The following is a 25,475-nucleotide window of genomic DNA, read 5'->3' as shown; positions in this document are numbered from 1 at the left end:
TGCCAGATAGAGAGGTGTGATTCATCACTCTACAGAATACATTGCCACTGCTCCAGAGTCCAGCAGGGGCGCTTTACTCCACTCCATTCAACACTTGTCATTGTGCTTGGTGATGTAAGGCTGCATGCAGCTGCTCGGCCATGGAAACCCTGCCATGAAGCTCCCGGCGCAGTTTTTGTGCTGATGTTAATTCAGAGGAGTTTCAGAAATCTGCAGTTATTGATGAGGAGCGCATTGGTGGCTTTCATGCTCTATGCTCCTCAGAACTCGACAACCCGCTCTGTAACAGGGCTGTCTTTCTCCTTTAAAGACCTGATTTTCACTGTGAAATTTAGAGAAATCCATGCACATTAATATTAGGGAATCAACTAACACATGACCATGACAGCTCTACAGTCCATGTGGTCCTAAGTCTTCCCACTGAGCCCCCTTCAGTCTTTAGCAACCATTCCAGCTGTATTAGCCTATTTTATTGTTTTCTGATATAACCTACAAGTCATGTTATTGTTTTCACATTGTATTGTGTTCAGTCATGTTCATTTTAACACCGTAAAGCATAGAATTGCAGGTCTGGCCAGCACAGAGTGTTCTGCTCTCCCTCAAACTGCCACTGATATTCAGGTCCCATTTTGATGGATTTGTTTGCTACTTAATATTTTCAAAAGTTTTATTTAAAATATCTCAGTGATGACATGACACCTTAGTCACCAACATTACTATATTATGTACATTATATTGTTATTTTTTCTTTCTTTTAGTTAAATGCTATTCTGCTGTGCTGTTTCAGCTCTATTTCTGCTTTACTGTTCATCACTTTGGAGCTCTAGCATTTCATTTTAGACCAAAATGAAAAAGAGAAGAACAGAGCTGTACAAACCTCCCGTCCTGTACTGATATATGCTGGATGTACTAAGAAGATCCACTGCAGTTCTGTAGGGAACTCAATACTGCATATTTGAAAATATGACTTTTTGACTCAACTTTTATTTCTACAAAGCACTTTAACTGGATGATTTTAGGCTCTTCGCACCTGGTCATCAAAACCCTTAGAGGAGGAATTTATTCTGTGAGTGTCTGCTGGTGTAAAGGGGAAAAGATTGTAGCTGAAAAAACTTAAAATTGTCTCCATAATTAAATAATTAAGATGTAAACGGAGACATTCAGAGTGGTTTAGTGTGAAATGCTCTGTTCTAGAGAAACTTACAGAGTCAGGATTGTTCACAGTGGTGGTGACTGGAACCAGACGTCCACCTCTAAAAGCTCCCTCACAGAAAGTTATTACATGAAATGGTTGTGAACAACTGCCTGATGTCTGAGCCAACACTTTTGAGAGATTGTTTTGTTTTGGTTTATTTTTTCCACTATTTTCCATCAACATCCCATATAAAACTCAGAAGACTCGTGTAGGTTCACTGGTGGTTTTGGATAGTAAATAAAATGTCTATGTTTGTGTTGTAGTCATGGGGACCCTGGTTCCTATCACCACCACTGTTAAGAAATCTGAGCCATTTCACACCAAACCACTCTGAATGACTCTGTTTACATCTCACACATTGAAAATGTGACCAATCAGTGGAATTTCCCCTTTAAGATGCCTTGAGACATCCATAGACTATATTCTATACACATCTCTTATGCTTTCTTCAGTAGTGCAACATTTAGTCATGGTAGATCTTCAGATAAAAGTCTATGTTGAGCTGAACGTCAGTTTGTAACATTGTCTCAATCTGCGGCAGTGAATGAGAGTCTAACCTCATTTTCATAAGATACTTGCCGATTTGCTCTGCTGTTTTGCTCTGGAGTGAAAAAAGAAAAAAAATGTTCTTTTCTTTCATGTGAAAACAAATAACCTGGACAAAGCCCAGATTCATGAAAATAACCCCGGATGTGGTGGTTTTGGTGGTGGTGGGATGGAATTTGGTTTTGGTGGTACAGAGGGTGGTAGGATGGAGTTTGGTGGTGCTGGCCCCCAAGAAATTCGATTCTAATACAAATCTGAACCATTTCACACCAAACCACTCAGAATGACTGTGGTTACATCTCAACCACTGAATTATGAGACAATCAGTTTGGAAAATCAGTGGACTTTAAAAGAATAATACTTTCAGAGCTTTGATTGTGCAGTTTAAGAAGAAAGAAGATACTTAAAACACTGGGACCATTTTTAATATTATATGATCTTCCTTTCTTGAATTCTCACTCTGTAAGAGATCAATGGGGGGAGTCATTCTAAAATTCCTATAATATAAAACAGTGATACTGCAATTATTGAGGACCTCAAAGAGACGGAGCTCATCAAATGAGGCCCAATTCACATATTGGTGTGTTCATTTTGTGTTCATTCATATATGACTTAAATAAAAGACTCACAGAGGGGATTAACAAAAATGAGCAAAAAGAAACTTAAGCTGTCTTACAGTCAGTGCACTTACATGCACTTAATAATCAAGAATCATAATCAGATTTCTGCAGTTATCTGATTATTCAAATGGCCATGTAAACAGCATACTGAGATTTCAAAGATCGGAGAAAGGTCTAGAAATCTGATTAAGAAATCTGATAAAGAGAGCTGGATTTTAGTAATCAGATTTCTCAGTGCTCTAAACTCTTACTCTCGTTTTTTGTTTTTCTCAGTCTGCGCATGTGCAAAAACAGATGGTGGTACCGGAAATAAGCGAGCAAAATCAAATACATGCTTGAAGAAAGTAAGGACTTAAATATTCTTCTAAATGATGTATGTTCATATTTTCAGGTAAAGCAGCGTGATGTTTTTTTAAAAAATAGTTTGAGTTTTATGTTACGTTTACGTTCATGTAAACTCATGACTCATTTTGACCCGGAGTTTCCCCATTATCTAATTACTCAAGCGCATGTATACGCGTTGATCGGATTACTGACAAAATCTGAATTTTTTCAGTCATCGGATTGTTAAGTGCATGTAAACACACTAAGTGTTACTTCTGCCATCTGTTTTACCACCAGTGCAGAGTTTTATTCAGGATGAGCCCAAATCAGAGGAGTGTAGAGATTCTTAAACTCATCCTCCAGTAAAAGTATCATTAATGTGGTGAAATAAGTGAGTGGAAGAACAAACAGCAGCTCAAAAACTGCTTAAGTACTGAGTACCAATGTCTTAGTAAAGCTGTAGAAATGTAAAGAACCCAGCTAGATGACACAGTCTGAATAACAGTGTAATCAACCAACGTGGACAGATATTCAGACTAATACTGGGGAAACAGAGACCTCTTGTTCACATTTCACACTGTTCTGGTTTAAAAGGCAAGTAATCTCAAGACTGCTGATGTGGACTAGTCTAAACTGGATAGTGACAACTGAGTCAGCACTACTGTCACCTGTGTGAAAAGTAATTGCCCCTTAAATTTAATAACTGGTTGTGCCAACTGTAGCAGCAGGAACTGCAACCAAATGCTTCCTATAACTGGACATCAGGCTTTTACATCACTGTGCTGGAACTTTGGCCCACTATTCTTTGCAGAATTGCTTTAATTCAAACCCATTGGAGGGCTTCAAGGCATGAACTGCCCATTGAAGGTCCTGTCACAGCATCTCAATAGGGTTCAAGTCAGGACTTTTGGGCTTCAGATCACAGACTGATGACTGGACATTCTCCTGCAGGATTTTCTGTTGTAGATCAGAATTGATTCTGTCAATTATGGCAAGTCACCCAGGCCCTAAATCAGCAAAGCATCCCCCAGCATCACACTATCACCACCATGTTTCACTGTCTGTTTATTCAGGTGATATTTGTGTTATATTACATTTTGTTTTAAGAACTGACATAAGTTCAATAAATATGCAAAGACAGAAGGAATCATGTAGGGGGCAAATACTTTTTCACAGCACTGTATCCAAAGATTGATGGTAGCTGGTAGCTTTTAATAAATACAAACAAACATAAAAACAGTACAGCCTAATAACATTTTCAAAAGTTATTAAAACTAGAATAATCGAGTTAGTATAATTTAGAATAATACAGTCAGAAGAACACAGGTTTGGTATTATGAAGCATAAAATCGGCCAATAGGGATTGAACCTCCTGCTCTCCCCAACGCTCCACCTATGATTTTCAGGTAATTTTGAAATTTTGATGCATTTGTAGTTTTCTGGGTCTTTTCAAATACTAATACCCAAAATGTACTAAAACACACTGCAGTTCTGTACTTTTGGTTTTGCTGCTGTCATTAATGGTCAAAAACACACATGAGGGGTCAGATTTGCTGCAATTCTTTATTTTTCAGAGCTTCAGTCAGTCAAGAAAGGCTCACAACAAGAATGATACAATTGTATTATTGTATGTTAAGTGGTCTGCAGAGCTTTGTGCATACATTGCTCACATATTTCTACCCAGTGATTGTTTCATAACATAAATCATCAGGCAACCAGCGCTTAAGTTGTTCGACCAAACAACTTTTTTAGTTTTTCAAAAACAGAACTTTTCATCTCACCAACCAGTTCACATTTCATGTTGCTCATTGAACCTGCACTGCGCAACTTGTAAACATGTTCACATTTACAAAAATCCTTTAGAATAGGATTTCTACATTCCTTTTGAATATCTAATACACGTTCTGGTTCAAACTTTTCATAAGGGGGTATCAGCACTTCAGCCTCATATTCAAATTTTGAAAATTTTGATATATCTGCACCTTTGCATGTGCAGATGATAAAACATGTCTTGTTTCCAAATCGCAGGGAGGGATTACGTGAAGAAGAACCAAAACTACCAAATCGCACAAAGCGGCTTGTTATGGAAAGTGTATCCCTCACAGTACGGTAAGTGGTTATACATTTTCTCTTACTAAGGTTTCGTATGGCATCTGTTATCAGAAAGTGTAAAGAGATCAGCCCAAAATCGGTCGTGTAGTTGTCTTTACCAGTACGCATTTTACAGTTAAGTTGCCGATAAATTTCGTCTCTGGTGTAAGCACGGAGGGCTATTTCTCTCAACTTGTTGTTTGATAATTTATAGTTGTCATTGTTTCCTAAATTAAGTTCATGTTTGGCATTATTCCAAGCTGCACTGAAGTTTGCATTGCGACTCAATTCAATCTCCAGTAAATTCTGCTGTGGATTTTTATCAGTGATCTTCTTATACATTTGTTTGTGGCATTTTTTAAATTTATCATCAATGGAGTTTGGATATTCATCCATTTCGATCTGAAACATAATGAAAAACCCATTATAAATTAATAATAATGATAAATGTAATAAGTACTAGATGTGTAGCAGAGATCTCAAGACACATTTTTTACATCTTTCAGGTTGTCTTTTTGCAGTGATTAAACGTAGTAATAGTATCCTTTAAAATAATAACTACAATGAACTGATAATGTCAGTTTGCTACATACTATACATATATCGCTGTGGATCACAGCGCTTCCAAGAGGTGGTGCTTGGTGCTGTGCCCTGTTGTGCTCTGGGGCCTATGAGGAAAAAATAACCTGTGATACTTTGTCTTCACCAAAACAAGCAATTTGGACAAAGCTGATAAAACTGCTCACAATTCCACTTCTTACTGCCACAGTCATGTGCACAGTGAGGATGAGGATGAGGAAGAGGCGTATCATTGCAGTTGCTTGTAGCATCTTCATTGTTGACCTAAAGTGAACAGAAACAGGTGGGATTACAGGTGGGGTTACTGTAATAAAGAGAGTTTGAGTATGATTTTTAAATTTGCCTTATAATTTTACTCAAATGCAGTCAAATGGTTTTGGGGGGTCAGCAACACATGGCTCTGAAGCTGCATTCGGCTCTTTTACTGCCCTGTTGCGGCTCCACAGCAGAATTAGATTTTTATGTAAAAAATAAAATAATCCTCCTTTGCAGTAAAATAAAGCTCTGCTGATTGTTCTAACAATAACAATAGATGGTCCTGAACACTGGAGTTAATGTATAAATGCAAATTCACCCTTTAACCCTGAAGATCAGCACACAGACTGCTGGTCACCATAGCAACACAGATAACAATCTTACCCAGCTAGTAGCTAATGAAACGACAAAGAGAAAGATTTAAGAAGAACATTTATGGTTTGGAGACGAATGGACTTATTTGCATTTATAATCACTACATCTGGTTTCCACTTTTAACGTTTACGTTTAATCTGTATCGAGAAACTGTCAAAAAGTCGTGAAGCTGAATTCAGCTTCTCATTCAAATTTTTCCAAAGGTGCTATTTAACGTGGAACAGGAAAATTCAAACAAGAAGCTGGTGAATGAGAAGCAACTTCAGCCTCGTAAACAATCGAACATTGAGAAGCATTTTACAAGAAACTGTTCTACTTTTGTGGGAAAGTTTCCTGCCAGAGATGCGAGAAAAGCGACGATACCTGAGCTAAAGCTAAAAGCATTTCCCGGTTTTGTTGACAATGCCTTGTCCCTAAACATGTATGTGTTCTTTGCTGCTTCAACTTAAATGGAGATGAAGAAGCTGAAGTAGCTGCTAAGCAGACAGTTCTATCACCTGTTGTTTGCTTTAAACTGAAATGAATGTCTAGCCAGTGACGATTCTGTGCGGTCCACAGTCCAGCCCAGTCTGAAAAAAAGAGGCTTATTTTCCATTGTTGCCATTCGCATACATGAAATTTAACTTGCATGGCAAACTAAAAAGTTTTGAAACTCCGTATTCTCATCTTCCTTGCCTGCACAAAATCATAAGATCGTAATAAAGAGCTGTGAAATGGCCAGTCTTACCTTTTACTCTGGTAGAAGCTGTTTCTGCTCCACTGAGCTCTCTGGGTCTTTATAAGACACTGACAGCTTGACGTGTTCAGGAATTTGCAGGAAATGACTTCACATGTTGATCGTTCTCTGTGTTCCCTTTTTTTGCATTTTAACTCACAGAGCAAAACTGTTTGTCAAAAGTTGTTTTTTTTTTTTAAGAATGATGACTTGAAAATAAAAAAGTTTCCTCTAAGTCAGTGTTGATCTGTTGTACTGTATTAATCTGAAGACACAGGTCAAACCAGAAAGATAGTTGTAGTGTATTTTTGGTGAAAAAATCAAGGAAGAAAAAGAGAAAAAAAAAAGTTTTGTTTTTTGTTTTGTTTTTTTCCGCTCTTTTTTTTTAAAAAAAAAGTCAAACTTAGATTCCAGCTGAGGTCAGCACATTGGTAATTTTACATGATTGCTGAGTTATTTAGAGGGAAAAATAGGTAGTAATAAGTGTTACTGTCTAAGACAAGATAACTATAGGGCCAGTTTCCTGGACTAAATTGTAATGTCAGTGATATTTCTCTATTAGAAATACCACAATGGGAAATATGATTAGTCTTAGTCAAAATCTGAGTCTGGGAAAACTGATCTTTAGTCATAAAAATTGTATCCATAACCAGAAAATCCTTATAACTGTGTAAATATGTAATTTCCCAGGCTTATTAAAGTGTACTATTCAGTGACTCTATGGTTAGCAATATAAACAGGCTAAATCATTTAAACGTATAGTATAGAAGAATGGAAGCCTGGACCTGCCAACCACTCCTGACCATTTAAGGAGGTTCATTCTGCCTTGTTATTAATTGCTACATTGAATTGCTTACTGCTTAGTGAATCATTTTATTCATGGAAGGCTGCATTGCTTCCAAAGGCCCTGGAGATCTTGGTAGAATCTATGGTGTCATGAATGCTGCTGGGATCCAGAACATCAGTTCCCAGAGTAAAATGTAGCTGCTTCTGCCAGGAGACTAAAAAACTGATGTTTGCTCTTCTAGCAGCACAATGATCTAAAGGCTTCCTCAAAAATTCCTCAAGCCTCAAGTAGTCAGTTGACTGGCAGTAAAAACTACTGATGGGAAAAAAACATGGGTTATATTAATGTTAGATATGAAAAATTCAGATCATTGTAATGTTGAGTTATGATTATCACCTCCAACATGAGATTCTGATGAACCCAGAGATTTACATAATAACACACTACAGTTCTACACACCTTAACACTGTCATATGCAGTTGTGAGACAAAGATTGTGAAGCCTTTGGGATTTTGTGGATTTCTGTGTAAATGGCTCCTAAAGTATGTGTGTGTGTGTGTGTGTGTGTGTATATATATATATATATATATATATATATATATATATATATATATATATATATATATATATATATATATCGCTGTTGTCAGAAAAAAACCTCGTATCTACAAAATGGTAACTTTACAGGAGAAGGAAAAAACCTACTTTACTTTTAATGTAAGTAAGTGGAACCAGACTTTTTTCCAAGTCATTTTAGATCATTTCTTTTAGTCTATTCAACATGAAATTTACATATAATGTAAAGGGTAACAGGTATTTTTAAATTATGTCAAAAACTGAAAAACGGTGAAAATGGAGATACAACGTTTTCTTCTGACAACAGTGATATATATATACATATAGTTGGACACAAGCATGTTTTTTAACAGATATGCTTACATAAGTGAAAACTCTCGCCATAAGGTTAAGGCCTTTCCTGTTATCCTCAAAAAGCAGAAAAACAGTAAAGCAGAAGAGGAACAACTCAGGACCCTAACTGCAAACTGAGGCTTTCAAAAATACTAACTGTTCTGGAATTTATCAAGACATCGGTTCATATAAGCTCCTGGCCTTTTCTGATCTAATGTTTCAGAGCGTACCGTTCTTGATCAAAGCCTTAATTGTCAATTGTTGATCAAACCAGTCAGGACAGAGTCAGCCTGTCAGAACATAATGGTTACATGCCGACAATATAATGGAGTTTAAATCACCAATCACCACATTCCTCAACAATAAGGCAGAATACCTGAGTAATAAAGGCAATATAAAGAAAGAAAAAATATTAAACACCAGTAGAGTCAAAATCACTGTTAGGGATAAAAATGCAGCAGAACGTGTTGAGCACATGACACACACCTCCCTCTTACAGTACTAAGACATATAGAATTTTCTATTTTCCCCTGTTGGTCATGATTAACTAACTGCCTACCGTATTTAAAGAGCTCATAGATAACAAGCAGCTCTCTGGAATGGCTCATGATTGGCCGATGTCTCTGATGTGTTAGTCACGTGATTCACTGTTGCATCCTGGGAAGTGATTTGTAGGAGATCAGCCTCTGAACAGACCAAGCCAGATAGAAGCATGACAGCTGATGTAAAGCATGACAAACAACTATTATCATAGCTTACAATATGGCTGTTGCACCCTCAGAGAAGTGTTCATTTAGCTCAACTCAACAACTTCTCCTTCCTGCCAGTTGAGGCGTCCTTACATTTCTGACCCAAGTTGGTTTCCCACCGGAAATTCCTCTGCCAGTGCCTTGGTTAGGGGCAGACCTTCATCTGGTTTGATGACCTTATGACACTGTGAGCAGTGGATTCACGTCTCCCTTTCAGTTACTCGGACTGCAGTTGGAGTGGTTGAGAGTGCTTTCCAGGTCAGTTACAGGCCTTTCTCCTTAGAACCCTCACTACCACCCAGCTGTCCCCTTCTAGGCAGTGAAGCTGTCCCTCAACCGGGTTGTGAAGAGCAGCTTGAACCTGTGAACATGTAGTTATCATAGGAAACCCTGTAAATGTCCCTGAAATAAGAGGTGTTTTCTCATTTTTAGTTATTCATTTATGCCTCAGCTTTTCATTTGAGTGTACATGTAAGACTGTCTTTAAAAGCATTTTACGATGAAACGTCTTGCTTGTGCACTGTTATGAGTAATCTCAAGGAATAAAACATGCTTTATCAGAATATGTCCTCTATTACAGATAAGGTTACAAATCCCCTTTTATTTTTGTTGTTTTGATCTAGCTCTGGAACTGAAATCATCATGAATCATCAGTTCTTGAGTTGGCCATTCTTCAGCTGGGGTTGCTACAAACCCTGTGACCACTTCATCTGGCCAGATGCCTGTCTGTCAATTAGCCTGCCCTTGTGTGTGCATAGTACTACAGAAATTGCCTGTACCTAATTATGGCCTTTATCAAGGGAAACTTTGGTCATCTTCGTCTGATTGATTGATTCAGTCATTTTACTGCACCACCAGATTGGGAACAATAAGCACAATATATTTTCAGATTGAATCTGAGCCCTTCTGAAAGATGTGAAATAACTCTTCACAAAATGGGCACCGTTATTTGAAGAAATTTGGGTACCATTAGACAAAGAAATTTTCCTCGGCACCCTCCCATCTCGGGAGAACATCCATCAGGAGGCATCTTGCCACACCTGCTGCATCTTGTTTCATGCAAGGAAAACACAGGATAGTTAGAGGTCATGCAAATGACCACCAAACAGTATGATAAACCTTGGGCAGGGGTAAGTTCAATAAAGCCAAACATTAAATGTTCAAAAATTAAAAATCAGTGTTTGATTTGCACCCAGAAGGATAAGCGGTTTAGATGATATGTGTGTGTGTGTGTGTGTGTGTGTGTGTGTGTGTGTGTGTGTGTTTGATTTGCGTGCTGTACTGTTTTAATGCCTTTCCCTAGATTAATTTGGAGACATGTTTGGCACGGGGCACAATATTGTGTGGCAATGGTTGAAAACGCCCGCTGGAATCAAGCCAGGATGCTGTGGCACAGTTCCACTAACAATGTATATGCCAGAGTTTCAGATCCATTTTTGTGGCAGAAGAGGAAGCAAGAGAGTGTTAAAGAAGGAAACAGGCTCAAAGGAGTCAGGAGATATTCAGAGCAGCTCCCTTTCCAAGAACTGATTGTGTGGCAGCTGTGTCAACTAGGAAGAGGACTTCTTTACCATTAACAGACAAAATAAATTGTGGTTCAACAGTAGAGATGTTGGTCACTTTGAGTAATTGTTTGGTCTGCTCTCCTGCCTCATGCTATTTAGGCATATGATTGAAAACAGTAAAGTTAGGGTGCTGTTGTTGATTATCAGGGCATTCTCTGGCCCTATGACCATGTTTGCCACAATTAAAATGAGTCCCATCACTGGGCCTACCTGCATCTCGATCTTTGCCTCATTCTCATTCCCAGGGCAGTCCACATCCAGCATTCTGCCCACTCCATGTTGGAGTCACAGTTTTGATAGTATATCAGCTGTACCTTCTGAAGTGTTGCTCCCTGCTACACTTTGCTTGGCGTGCATGGCAAGTCCAGCGTAAGATTTGGCTTCCAGCCTATGTGTGTCTGTTTAGCCATTCTAGCAATGCTAAAGCACATGTGAACCATATTGTCCCTTTGTGGCTTTGTTAGCCATACCACAGTGTGCTTCAACTAAGTGGAACCGGCGATCCAAAAAGCCATCCAGCGATCCACAAAGCTGTCCGCTTTTCTGTTGACATGAGTCCATTCCACATTGGTTAAAGTCTATAAGTCATCTAGGGCATTCATGTCATTGATGCAGCCTTCAGTGTTTGTCTTTGGGTCTTGAATATTCTGGATCATGGCCTTCATCTCAGGAATCTCCAGTGCCGATAGATATGGATGGTCAGATGGTGGACTTCTGTCCAGTGGGATCGTATCTTTTCACATTCTTGTTCAGCTTTATTTCATAATTTCATTTTTTTTCTCATCTACTTTTTATGTCTTTATTATGTGGGGGACCAGAATCCCTTCTTTCCTTTTCTGAGTTTCCATTTCCCATTTTAGCAATTTTTATAATTATGCAGACTCAGTTACTTTCTCTCTCTCTTTCCTCCTGTGAAAAACAATTCCACAGTTTGATTTCTTTTTTTTCAATTGGAAGATAGACATGCACACAAACAGTCCATATCTTACTTTTCCTTACATACACTAGACTTCCAGGAGAGTCCACTCTCTGAAATGAAAGACTTTTGATCCTAAAACCTCACTTTTCTACCAGATGCACTCCAGCATCACAGAAAAGACTGGTGGTATGGTTAGAAATTTGGCAGGAGGAGTCAGAACCTGAACATCCAGTCACCTGAGTTTTATTCATGTGCATGCAGAGAATCATGCACGGGCACAGCTTGGTCATCAGTCTGTCACCAGTCCCATGAATACATAGTCTGACCTGGTTTACGTTGAGATACTGTGGGTCAGGTGAGGAAGCAAAGGGGAAGGTGAAGTGGGAAGAATCAAAAGGTTGGGGAAGAAGGTGAAGGAGCTCTTGGGTCAGGGGAGGGTGAAGATGTTCTCACCTCAGCAAGAACAATACAGATAAAACATCAAAGAACACACAACTGTAAGACAATACAGCTGATACAACAAAAGGACAATATATATTGGAGCACAGAAGAAAGCACATGTGAAAGGACCTATACTGACTCACCTGTCTAGTGTCCCTGATACTATTGAGGCACCAGACCTCAAAACGAGGTTCCAAACCTTAAAACTCCAAATGAGCAAAGACAATAAAATTGACCTTACCCCGTCACAGAGGTGAGTCAGTATACCAGAACCAGTTAGAGTGTCTCACTCAGCACAAGGAATCACTCTCCTTTTAATGTGGGGTGACCGCCCTGGATTCAGCAATTTTCAGCCGTGAGTCTGAATGAGTGTTTATTAAAGCTTCTCCATCAGGAGCCTGGGACAGATTTTGGTTTAAACCTCACTCTTGAAGGTGTGAATGTTCAGACAGAATACAGTGGCATGCAAATGTTTGGGCCATTCTTTTCAAGATTTCTGTTACTGTGAATAGCTAAGTGAGTAAAAGATGACTTGTTTTCCAAACGGCATAAAGATGACGTGTCATTACAGACTTATTTCCATACTTTCATTAATAGGCATTTCAGGCTTGGTTTTGATCCTATGATCCTAACAGGCAACCGTTTATAGGTCCACATGAGTCATCCACTGCTCCACTTGTTCAAGGAGTGCTCCAAGGTTCTGTCCTTGGACATTTGGACATATCCTTTTTTATATTATACATCTACTAGGTCAGATCATTTGAAATCATGGGCTTAATTTCCACTGTTATACTGATGAAATCCAGATCTACATTAGCACTGCATCCCTCACAGTCTCAGCTCAGTCACTAAGTACATGCAGTACAGTTTTAAAACACTGGTTGAATAATAATTTCTTCCTCCACCACGAACTTGTCTCAGACATCAGGCAGTGTATTCATAACCATATCATTTGAAGTGTTTGATTATGCAGAAAAAGGTGGAATTTCCCTTTAAGCGACATCTTTCATGATAGTTTTAAATTTTTACTGCAGCTTCAAACTACAAATTAAAAGTACACTGAGCCCTTAATGTCAGTCTACAACATTCTCTAGGAATATCTGTGACAGGGAATAGCATGACAACCATTTTTCCAGGAGACAGTTGATGCTTTGCCCTGTTGTTTTGCTCTGGAGCCTGAAAAATAAAAAGGTAAATCTTTGTCTACAGTAAAATAAATAATTCGGACAACACTTCTTCCACTTCTTACCACTGAAGCCGTGTAGATGAGGATGAGCCACGAGGATGAGCAGGATGAAGAGACGCATCATTGCAGTTGAGTTCAGCATCTTCATTATTGTTGTAAAGTGAACACATACAGGTGGGCTTACAGGTGAGCTCACTGTACTTAATAGTCTATGAGAGAAACAGTTTGTATATGAACTCAGATGTTAAACACTTGCTTTGGCTGTTACTTGTACACGTAAAAGTACAAGAAACACAAAATCATGTGATACTAATAAAAAGCTATGAGAAACATGTGAAATGGTCAGTCTTACCTTTTACTCTGGTAGAAGCTGCTTCTGCTCCACAGAGCTCTCTGGGTCTTTATAAGACACAGACAGCTTGACATGTTTCAGGAATTAGCATGAAATGACATCACATGGCGATAACTTTTTTCCTTGTTTGCTTTTTTCTTTGCATTTTCTCTGATAGAGCCAAAATGTTTCATTTTTGTTACTGATCTTTTACTGATGTTGTCTTTATGCATTAGAGTAGAAAAATAGAAATACTGAATATTTAATAATATTTAATGTTTCTGCTATGTGTGTGTGTTTGTTTGTTTTTTTTTAAACATGATTGCCTGAAAAAAAAGAAAAACAATGTATAATGATTAAGTTCAATTACAGATATTATAGAAATGATTTAAAGTATTCCTCTAGGGTGTTTCCTGCCTTCTGCCCAGTGACCGCTGGGATAGGCTTCAGCACTTCACTGGTTTCCTTGGCAAATTTTTGCATATCTTAGAAAGTAGATTTTCTGAAAAGCAGCCACAGCTCCCCCAAATGGAAATATACCCCAACCTGTAGTATCAGGAGCAGCGTAATCTGTGCATACTGCATGAGCAGAAATGCTGGATACAGGAGGAGTCCTATTTGTCCGAGGAATGAGGACACCCATGACAACTACCACCCACACGACTGAAGTCCTCGACAGGAGAACCACCGGAGCAACCGCTGACACAACTAGACCATAAATCCAAGGGATGTCCCCTGGGATGACTCCAAAGATGGGGAGCAAGCCGTTCGAGAAACTGCCAGTGAAAGCCAGCTATAAGTGCAGGGTCTAGGATATGCCTGGCTGGTAACCAACACTGCTCCTCAGGTCCATATCCCTCCCAGTCCATGAGATATTGAAGGGTCCCTCCACACCTACAGTCCAACAGCTGTCAGATATCACCCTGTCTGCCAACCTCTGCTGGTGGAGGTACCTTCATATACCTGAAATGACAGATTTGAGAAGGAAAGAATGTGAAACACGGTACTAAGCAGCAAGTCTAACTGGTATGTGACTTCATTGATTTTTTTTCTAAATCAGGACCCATAAGGACCCATAGTCAATATTTTGCACCCTTCAGCAAACCTGAAGTCACTGGTTGACAGCCAGATAGGAATGGACTATGGTGGCCATACCACCATGGTCCATTCCAAAGCCTTTTTAGTGAGGCATGAGACCACAAAGGCTATCTTGGCCTGATCTGAACTAATAGGGGAATTACTAAAAAAAAGAGCACTGTAACAAAAATCCTCGGCATTTTTCAACTGAGTAGTGAGTTCCTTCATACTCGTAACCAGCCATGACAGCTGATCTTGCTGCTCACCTTGCTGATGAGCCAGATTCTTCAGGGATTGTGACGACTCTTCTAGCAGTTGCTGGTGTTGACTTAGTAGCTGGTCAAGGTTGGCTATGACCCTCTGGAGAGCCTCTGCATCTGCCATCCTTGATTCAGGTGAAGTGTTTTGTGATGAATCAGGTTGGGTCAAACACACACAGATTCAAAGGACTTTTACTATAAACAGGAAAATCCAAATTCACACTACTGATACAGGCCAGGATCAATACCACAGTATTGCACAGTAATATGAAAACATGACTCAAAGAGCAAAAACCAGGGACAGTCCAATATTAAACAGGAGAAAAAACACTGAGCTAAAACTACAAAAGATCAGAGCAAAACATCAAAATCAAACAAGAAAAGAATGCTCAGTATGCACAGGAAAGAGATCACTGGAGCAATACTTTGTATAATATAAAAAGATGTAAATATTTTCAGAAGTTGAAATTTGGTGAATAGAGTTTAGGACCAACACCTCCCAGTGGAAATTACCCTATGGTTTAGTAAATATTTAGCTTACTAATCTCTGTTAATTACCTTTTAATACATAGTCCCATAGTTTTTTCAATGTAATGAGTGTGGTGGATGTTCTGCTAATAAAGTAATTAAAAAATGATCAGTATTGTCTTCTGTTCAAACGGGTTTTCATTGAAGCTTCTCCATCAGAAGCCCAGGAGAGATTCTGGCTTTCACTTCACTCTCGAAAGTGTAAATGTTTATACAGAATATATATATTTATAGCCACACACAAGCATGTTTTTCATAGATGTGCTGACATAAGTGAAAACTCTCACCCTAAGGTTAAAGCTTTTCCTGTTATCTTCAATAAGTAGAAGAAACACAGTAAAGCAGAAGAGGAACAACAATGGTTCTTCAGATTAATGGAGAATGTGTTATATATGGTTCTATATAGCACCAAAAAGGGTTCAGCTATTATTACGATGTCAAGCAACAACAGAGGAACCATTTTTGATGCTACCTAGAACCATTTACAACCCATTCTTCATCAATCTGAAGAACCATTTCACCATACAAAGAACCACATAAGCATGCAAATGGGTCTTGAGTGTTCATAGTTCCATATAAAACCAGAGTCTTTAAGACATCTTGAAGAATCATCTTTTTAAAAGTGTGTATTGGCAGATAATTTTGTTTATTTTTTGTTTATTATTTCTTAAAACAAGCAAAAACAACCACAGTAAAAAAATTCATAAAGTGGGCAAAGACATTTTAGTTTTTTTTTTTAAAGACATTTTTGACTTTTTTTCATGAATTTATTGTTTTCATGCTTTTTATTGTTTATTTGTATGTAGAATGTATTTGTTTATGGCAGGTGGAGGTCAGGTGACTGGCTGATGTTTCCCTTTTTGCATTAGAATTTTTCCCTCTTTCTAGCCTGGTGTTCTCTTTGATCTTGAAATTTCAAATGAATTATTAAAGAATGCAAATGCATATAAAATCAGTAACATTTTACTGATTATTTTGACACTATTATTGTATAATTGAATACATTTTAATTTAAATAAAGCAAGTCATAAGGCATCTAAATCTCTGTGTAAATGAAAAAGCAGTACTAGTGCACCAATTAGCAAATTAAAAGAGTAAATCTGAATTTGAATTTTTTTATTTTGAGCCAAAAATTGCATGTAAGAGTATGAAATTTACATTTAAATACATTCATTTTACATATTATATTTTAATTTTAATTTTGCTGCTGACGAGCTTCCATCAGACAACAACTTATGACAGGCTCAGGGAACAGAGCACAGAGCAGGTGTCGCTGTTCTACAGGATACTTTCCTGTAATGTCATTGTCTTACACTGCTATGATCTTCCACAAGGACGGTTCTTTCTTCTGGTCCTTTCAAACAACCAAGTATTGTTGTAATAATTAATGTTTATAGTTAAAACACTCCCAACTAAAATGATTATCTGTTTGACTTAATGGGTGAATAAATATTATGTGGTTAAATAGAGCTCCCAGCGCTTTTTTAGTTTTAGGAGGAGATTTTAACACTGTACCAGACAATAATCTTGACAGAAAACCACCAAGAAAAATGAAAAGCTTTCAGCTAGAAGTTAAACAGTTCTCTTCTTTCACATATTTTTTTTTAAACCAAACAAAAGCTTGGGATCTGAATAATCTTAGTCATTAGTGGAAGGACATTTTTATTTTAAAGTGTTTACATGATTGTGAATCATTTCAACCCCTAGCAGTCTTTGTTTTTGTTTGTTTTCATCATCTTTATGTGCAGTTCATTGTATATGTGTGTGATAAGCATAAGCTACATATTGTTATGCACGGTTTAAAAAAAAAGGAAAAAGAAAGATAAGAAGTCCTAAAACTGGAGTTCAAAAGTGTTGAAATGTATAAAAACAGGGATGACTGAGTCCATTTTATATATACTGTCAATGGCTGAAACCTACTAAACCATTTGAAGAAGAAAAAACCCAAACTCTGCTGAAAACAAACCAGATGGGAAAACAGCTTTAAAGTGGACTGAGGCCAGTGATCTTTTTACCTGAACAAAGGTCGTGTTCACACTTCAAAGCAAACAAAACTAAAGAATAAGTGTGATGAGCCGTAACCAAACAATGTAGGTGTGAAGGCGTCCTTAGTTAAGAAATATTCCTTTAACATTAGTTAGTTAGTGTATGACAGTAAGACCATATTGACCAGATTAGTGAGCTGCAGCTCCTCTCACTGAACACCAACTCACAGTGGTTTTACTGTGTGAGAAAAGTCCCGCCTCTCTGCTCAAATGGAGACTGTGATTGGTTCTGCAGCTGAGTTATTTTTAGTTTTGTGTCTATAAGTCAGAGATGTGCAGTTTAGAGAGAGCAGAGATTTTCTTTTTGATATAAGTATCTCAAAAAATTGATGGGGTATCGGTCAAATGCCCCTTGACCCCACACACACACCTGGCCCTGTCAATTCTGCTTCCTACAACAGTAAACGTTTTGAGCTATAACAACATTTTTCTTAAAAAAAAAAAATATATTGGATGGTAACGATGCTAAAGGGCAAATATAATATCAGTCATGCTTCAGTCTTTTTATTGGTTTTTTAGAAGTTACACATGACAGTCCAGAAAGGAGCAAGAATTACACAATTCATTTTATGTGCTGATCTTCATCTTTCACATTTTCATATCTAATGATTGTTTCATGACATAAATCATCAGACAGTCAAAGCGAATCAGCCTGTATTACCCCTATTAACCAGTTGACATTTCATGATGCTAATCTTACCTACACTGTGCAGTTTGTAAACACGTCTACATTTACTAAAGTATGGTGGCTTAGCTGTGACAGGTTCATATTTAAACACTTCATAAGGGGGTATCAGCACTTCAGCCTCCCCTGGATAGTCTGATATGTCTGCTATATCAGCACCGTAGCATGTAGTGATGATAAAACAGGTCTCTTTTCCAAAGTCTTCCAGTGTAGGATCAAGTGAAGAAGAAGCAAAACTACCAAATCGCACTAAGGTGTCCGTTATGTCGATCTCAGTGTTCGTGCGACGGTAAGTGGTTTGGCACTTGTACTGAGGACATTGTTTGGCATTGCGAGTTTGGATACCATCTGTCATCAGAAAGTGTAAAGAGATCAACCCAAAGTTGGTCATGTAGGTCCCTCTACCCTCACGCATTTTATCATTAAGTTCACTGTAAATGTTGTCTCTGGTGTACGCTCGAAGGGCTGTGTTTGTCAAGTTCTCCCTTGTTAAAGCAGAGTCTGATATATTTTCTAAACCAAAGTCTTTTTTGGCATCATTCCAATCAATGCTGAAATCCTCATTGGAGCTCAACTCTTTATTCAGTAACTGTTTAGTAACAAAACAATACATTGCTTCTTTGCATCCCATAAATTCATCATCAATGGAGTTGAGATATAAATTCATAGTGATCTGAAACCAAACAAAAGCCATTATGAACTCATTCATCTCATTATTAAAAAGAATGCTAATGATGCATATAATAGCTGCTACATGCCCAGCAGTCAGCATGTCATCTCAAGACACATTTGTAAAACGGAATTCCACCATTTTTTCAAAATATCTACATATTTCTATTGTTGAGATGAAAATAAAATCATTTTATTTGAAATGGTTGATGTAGAGACACAGATGTCTTTACAGTGGTGGTGATAGGAACCAGGAGTCACCCTGACCACAACACAAATATAAACACTTTATTTACTATCCAAAACCACCAGTGAACCTACATGAGTCTTCTGAGTTTATATGGAATGATGATAAAGGAAAAATGGTGGAAAATCTGAAAATAATACGTTTTCTTTGGGGACTATTTTGTTCCTCTACCATTCATTTTAAAAACAATGCATTTTAGGCCAATTTTTTTTAAAACTATCATAAAACAATGTCTCAGTCATCAGGCAGTGAATTCATAACCATTTCATGTAATAACTTTCTGTGAGGGAGCTTTAAGGGGTGGACGTCTGGTTCCTATCACCACCACTGTGAACAATTCTGACTCAGTAAGTTTATCTAGAACAGAGCGTTTCACACCAAACCACTCTGAATGAGTCTGTTAACATCTAAATTGTTTAATTGTACAAAAATGTAAGAGGTGGAATTCCTCTTTAAGCACCTTTCATTTTGTAATAGTTTCAAAATTTTATGGTAGTAAAATATGGTAGTCTCAGACTACAAATTAAAAAATATCAGTTTACAACATTCTTTAGGAACATCTGTGACAGTGAATAGCAGCCCTGCCGTTTCTTTTTGCTCTGGAGTCCGAAATAAAAAAAAGGTTCATCTTTGCATTAAAATAAACAATTTGGACAACATATATAAATTCCACTTCTTACCGCTGGAGCTGTGTGTACAGCGAGGATGAGGAGGATGAAGAGACGCATCATTGCAGTTGAGTTCAGCATTTTTATTATCTTCCTAAAGTGAACAGATACAGGTGGGCTTACAGGTGGTCTCACTGTAAGTAACAGTCCACAAGACAAACAGTGGTGTATTTTGAACTCACTTACTTTGGCTGTTGTACATGTAAAAGTATAAGAAATAAAATTAAGAAACTAATAAAGAGCTATAAAAGCTCACAGGACTCAGCAACAGTGATTTCAGTTGAAGACAACATGGCTGATAAATAGTGACCCATGAACAGAGTCTGAATCTGGTTTCTCTAATATCGTCTTCAGTTTAGCTGAGATTTGGTGTCTGAGAGGAACATTTCATACTGATTACATCATTTTATTATTCAGCAAATCATTTAGTTTCCAAATACTGTGTGAACTAATTTTCACCTACAAAATCAAAAGAACATGTCATTTGACCAGGGGTGCCCAAACTTTTGCACATGACAGAATTTCTATATGAAACATGTGAAATGTTCAGTCTTACCTTTTGATCTGGTAGAAGCTGCTTCTGCTCCACTGAGCTCTCTGGGTCTTTATAAGACACTGACAGCTTGACGTGTTTCAGGAATTTGCAGGAAATGACTTCACATTATGATTTTTTTTTTTTGTTTCCTTTTTTTATTGCTCTGAAAAATCTTTGCTTTCAGTTAATGATGTTAAAATAGGGCTATCTTTACACATTAGAATAGAAAAATAGAAATATTCAATATTTGATAATATTTAATAATAATTTAAAATTCTGCTAGGTGTGTGGAATTTGTGTGTGTGTGTGTGTGTGTGTGTGTGTGTGTGTGAGAGAGAGAGAGAGAGAGAGAGAGAGAGAGAAAGAGAGCAAGAGTGAGAGTCAGTTTTTAAAGTTTTTAAACATGATAACATGAAAATGAAAAAAAATTAAAAGTGTTATGATTGAGTTTAATTACAGAAATGAGTAAAAGTACTTTCCTTTATATTTCTATTATATACTTTTAATGAGAGGACACAAAGGTCAAACTTTGATCCCAGCACAGGTCAGCACACTGGTAATTTTGGTTGATTGATAAGTTGTCTATGGGGTAAAATAAAAAAAAAAGCTTTTTTTAAAATGATCTTTTAATAATAATTATTGTCCAAAATATAGGGTCTGTTTCCTGGACTAAACTGCAATGACAGTTATTTCTCCATTAGAAAAGTCATAAGTTTAGTCTTAGTTGTTATCTGGTTCTGGGAAAACTGGCCTTTAGACACAGAAACTGTATCCATAACCATTTAATCCTTATAACTGTGTAAATATGTGATTTCCCAGGCTTATTAAAGTGTACTATTCAGTTACTTTATGGAAATAAACTGGCTGAATTATCTTTAAGTTATATTGTAGAAGAATGGAAGTCTGGACCTGCCAACCGCTCCTGACCATTTAAGGGGATTAACTCTGCATTGTTTATTGTTTAATTGAATTGTGTAATTGAACTGCTTATTACTTAGTGAATCTTATCGAGTGCTGCCCAAAGTGGGATTGTTCTGCTGTTGAGTCTTAGCTCCTCTAGACCCTGATTTCTATTAAAGTAGTCTAGGAAGTCTGGAATCTGGTGGACTATATAAATAAATTTTCATTTTATTCATGGTTCCAGGTTGCATTGCTTCCAAAGGCCCTGGAGATCTTGGTAGGATCTATGGTGTCATGAACGCTGCTGAGATCCAGAACATCAGTTTCCAGAGTAAAATGTAGCTGCTTCTGCCAGGAGACTAAAAACTGATGCCTGATCTTCTTTCAGGACGATGATCTAAAGCCATCCTCAAAAATGACTCATGACTCACATTAACAATGTAACATTGTCAGATCAGTAGCAGTAAAAACTACTGATGGACAGAATCATGGGTTATATAACAATTATAATGTTGAGTTGTGATAATCACCTCTAACACGAGATTCTGATGAACCTAGAGATCTACATGATAACACATTACAGTTCTACACACCTTAACACTGTCATACGCAGTTGAGAGACAAAGTTTGTGGAGCTTTTAGGATTTTGTGGATTTCTGTCTAAACAGCTCCTAAAGTGAGAGAATTTCACTCAGAAGTTTGAGGAGGAATCTGAAGAGGAAACCAGCCGTTTATCCAGATCTCTGGAGCAAAAACAAAATTTCGCTCTTGTTTTGGGCTCTACTCAGGTGCAAAGTTTTATTGTGGGTAATAATAATACATTTATTAAATTAGTAAATTTAAATTAGTAAATTTCATTTTTCAGGAAGGCTTTAGATCACTGTCCTGGTGGAAGAGTGTGTTGAATATTCTGCTAATAAAGAAATTCACAAATGATCAGTTTTGTCTTCTGCTCAAATATGTTTTTATTGGAGCTTCTCCATCACGATCCCAGGATCGATTCTGGCTTTCACTTCACTCTCGAAAGTGTAAATGTTTATACAGAACATATATATATATATATATATATATATATATATAGTCAAACATAAGCATGTTTTTAATAGATATGCTGACATAAGTAAAAACCCTCGCCATAAGGTTAAAGCTTTTCCTGTTATCTTTAGAAAGCAGAAACACAGTAAAGCAGAAGAGGAACAGCCCAGGACCCTGACTGTAAACTGAGGTATGGTGAAATGGTTCTTCAGGTTAAAGGAGAATGTGTTGTATATGGTTCTATATAGCACCAAACAGGGTTCAGCTATTATTACAATGTCAAGCAACAACAGAAGAACCATTTTTGATGCTACCTTACAACACATTCTCCATCAATCTGAAGAACTATTTCACTTTAAGAGTGTATATTGGCAGATAATTTTATTTGTTTCAAGCATTATTTCTTAAAACAAGCAAAAACAATCACAGTAAATAATAATAAATCTATATAATTCATACATTTTTGTAACGTTTTTTATGAATCTATTGTTTTCATGCTTTTTATTATCTATTTTTGTGTAGAATGTATTTGTTTATGGCAGGTGGAGGTCAGGTGACTCACTGATGTTTCCCTTTTTGCATTAGAATTTATCCCTCTTTCTAGCCTGGTTTTTTTTAGAGAGTGCAAATGCATGTAAAATCAACCACATTTTACTGATAACTGTGACACCATTATTGTATAATTTAATACATTGTCATTAAAATAATTTATTATTGCATAACATAATATATTTCAATTTGAATAAAGCTACTCATAAAGCATCTAAATCTCTGTGTAAATAAAAAAAGCAATACTAGTGCACTAAATTTGAATTTTAAATTTGATTTTTTTTTATTTTGAGTCCAAAATTGCATATAAGAGTATGAAATTTACATTTAAATACATTTTCTTTTTACATTTTATATTTTAATTTTAATTTTGCTGCTGATGAGCTTCCATAGGACAACTTAAAAGGCTTAAGGAACAGAATACACAGCAGATGTCGCTGTTCTACAGCATATTTTCCTGTAATCTCAATGTCTCACGCTGTTATGATCAACTACAAGGACAGTTCAGTCTTCTGGTCATTTCAAACAACCAAGCATTAGCTGCAATAATTAATGTTTATGGTTGTAACAATCCCAACTACAATGATTATCTGTTTGACTTAATGGGTGAATAAATATTATATTGGGTAAATAGATTCTAACACTACCAGACAACAATCTTGACAGAAAACCACCAAGAAAGACGTCAACTAATAAACACCATGTGCTCGATTTATGGAGAGAGAAATATCCACTAAATGGAGCACTGAAGATTTGTCTAAGCAATCTTGCATAGATTAATAGCTTATTTCTCGTCAGAGTATTGATTATGATAGATTTTGTGTAAATATACATGCCACACCACTGAATGATCACAAGGCGATTTTATTAACATTGATTTCTCCTCAGAATCTCCAATTCCTAAAGCTTTCAGCTGGAAGTTAAACAATTCTCTCCTTTCACATTATTGTCTTAATCCAAAGCCAGTGCTTTAATAATTTTAGTCATCGGTTGGAGCAGCAGAAGGACATTTCTATTTTAAAGATTTTACTTCATTGTTTATTATTTTGACTCCATGCAGTCTTTTTGATTTTGTCTGTTTTCATTGTGCATCTTTATGTGCAGTTCATTGTGTTAGGAAAGTTAGGAGCTAGGGGCAGATACTGACTTTCATGTTGGAACCACATGGGGGCGCCAACCACCTCACATATGCCTTTATTAATTGAAATGGTGCTCAGCTGGGTGGTGGAGACCAACGGCGGGAAAACAGGGTGAACCTGCGGATGTCTTTCTCTCTCCCTCTCTCTCTCTCTCTTATGCCCTCGTTCCCCTTCTTGGACTCCTATTGTATATATTTTGGATTTTTGTCGAGCACCCATTCCACTGACTGATAAAACTTGAACACTATCACAGTTTGAGTTGGCCTTCGGTGGGGGATTTCCAACTAGACTTAGACATACACTTTTACTTAGGCTTATGTTTCACGCTAAATCGCAACACGTAGGGACAGCGGGCCTTGGTTACAGTCAGGACGAGAATATATTAATTAGACCCTAGACAATTTGCCATTTCTTTCGGCCTTAGTGTTTCCTGAGCTCGTAACAATTGTATATGTGTGTAATAAACATAAGTTATGTATTGTTATGGACTGTTTTGAGACAAAGCAAGACCCTTCAATCTGCGAGGAGATGCGACCCCTGGGCAGAAAGTGTTTTGTGATGTTGTCCGTACAGCTGGAGGAGGTTCATACTGAGCACTTGTAAAATTAGATAATAAACTTTATGCTCATTTAAACCATTTACAGTTTACTGCATTGTTCTGTAATGATTTACAAGTGAAATAAATCTTTTTGAAATGTATAACAGCAGTGTTGAAATATGTATAAAAAAACAGAGATGACTGGGTCCAGTTTAAATATGCTGTTAATGTGTGAAACCAACCAAACCACATGAAAAAAAAAAAAATACAAAAACCCAAACTCTGCTGAAAACAAACCAGAAGGATTTTTTTTTTTTTACCTGAACACAGGTCAAGTGCTGACACATTAAAAAGGACCAAACTATAGAAAAAGTGTGATAAGCCGGCACCAGACAAGGTAGGTATGAATGCAAACGTAGCTATTAAATATTCAACTAGCATTAGTTAGTTACTGTATGGCAGTAAGAGTGTTTTTACCAGATTAGTGAGCTGCAGCTCCTCTCACTGAACACCAACTCACAATGGTTTTACTGTGTGAGAAAATCCCACCTCTCAGCTGAAATGGAGACAGTGATTGGTTCTGCAACTGAGTTCTTTTTTAGTTTTGTATCTATAAGTCAGTGCTGTGTGCAGTTTAGAGAGAACAGAGATTTTCCTTTAGATGTAAGCGTTCTTAAAAAGTGGTGGAGTATCGCCCCAGTACTCTGAAAAGTGGAGGGTCAAATGCCCATTGCCCCCCCACCCGACCCCATCAATTATGTGTCCTCCAACAGCAAACTTTTTGAACAATGACATTTTTCTTTGGGTGGAAACGTAGCTAAAGTAAAGGACAAATACAATCACACCGCTTTAGTCACGCTTCAGTCTTTTTATTCATTTTTGTAGAAGTTACACATGACAGTCCAGAAAGGACCAAGAATTACAGAATTCATTTTGTGTGCTGGTCTTCATCTTTCACATTTTCATATCTAATGATTGTTTCATGACATAAATCATCAGACAGTCAAAGCGAA

At 37.3% G+C, this 25,475-nt stretch overlaps 1 protein-coding gene and 1 long non-coding RNA gene across 2 annotated transcripts; both read right to left on the bottom strand.

The window, feature by feature from the left end:
• Window positions 1-4,241: 4,241 nt before the first annotated feature.
• LOC118804011 (NAD(P)(+)--arginine ADP-ribosyltransferase 2-like) lies at window positions 4,242-6,800 on the bottom strand. The gene is made up of 4 exons (XM_036564602.1): window positions 6,713-6,800; window positions 5,523-5,619; window positions 5,370-5,444; window positions 4,242-5,178 (listed from the first exon to the last, which is right to left on the bottom strand). Exons 2-4 carry the CDS (start codon window positions 5,610-5,612, stop codon window positions 4,408-4,410), a joined length of 936 nt encoding a protein of 311 aa, XP_036420495.1. The 5' UTR covers window positions 5,613-5,619; window positions 6,713-6,800; the 3' UTR covers window positions 4,242-4,407.
• Window positions 6,801-13,488: 6,688 nt separating this feature from the next.
• Window positions 13,489-20,344, bottom strand: LOC118804013. The gene is made up of 4 exons (XR_005006952.1): window positions 20,323-20,344; window positions 19,779-19,860; window positions 14,931-15,049; window positions 13,489-14,550 (listed from the first exon to the last, which is right to left on the bottom strand). It is a non-coding gene; the product is annotated as an uncharacterized LOC118804013 (long non-coding RNA).
• Window positions 20,345-25,475: the final 5,131 nt, after the last annotated feature.

This window comes from Colossoma macropomum, unplaced genomic scaffold (assembly GCF_904425465.1).
Source record: "Colossoma macropomum unplaced genomic scaffold, Colossoma_macropomum, whole genome shotgun sequence".
In the NCBI taxonomy this organism is placed as follows: domain Eukaryota; kingdom Metazoa; phylum Chordata; class Actinopteri; order Characiformes; family Serrasalmidae; genus Colossoma; species Colossoma macropomum.
This window is presented reverse-complemented; position numbering and strand designations above follow the sequence as displayed.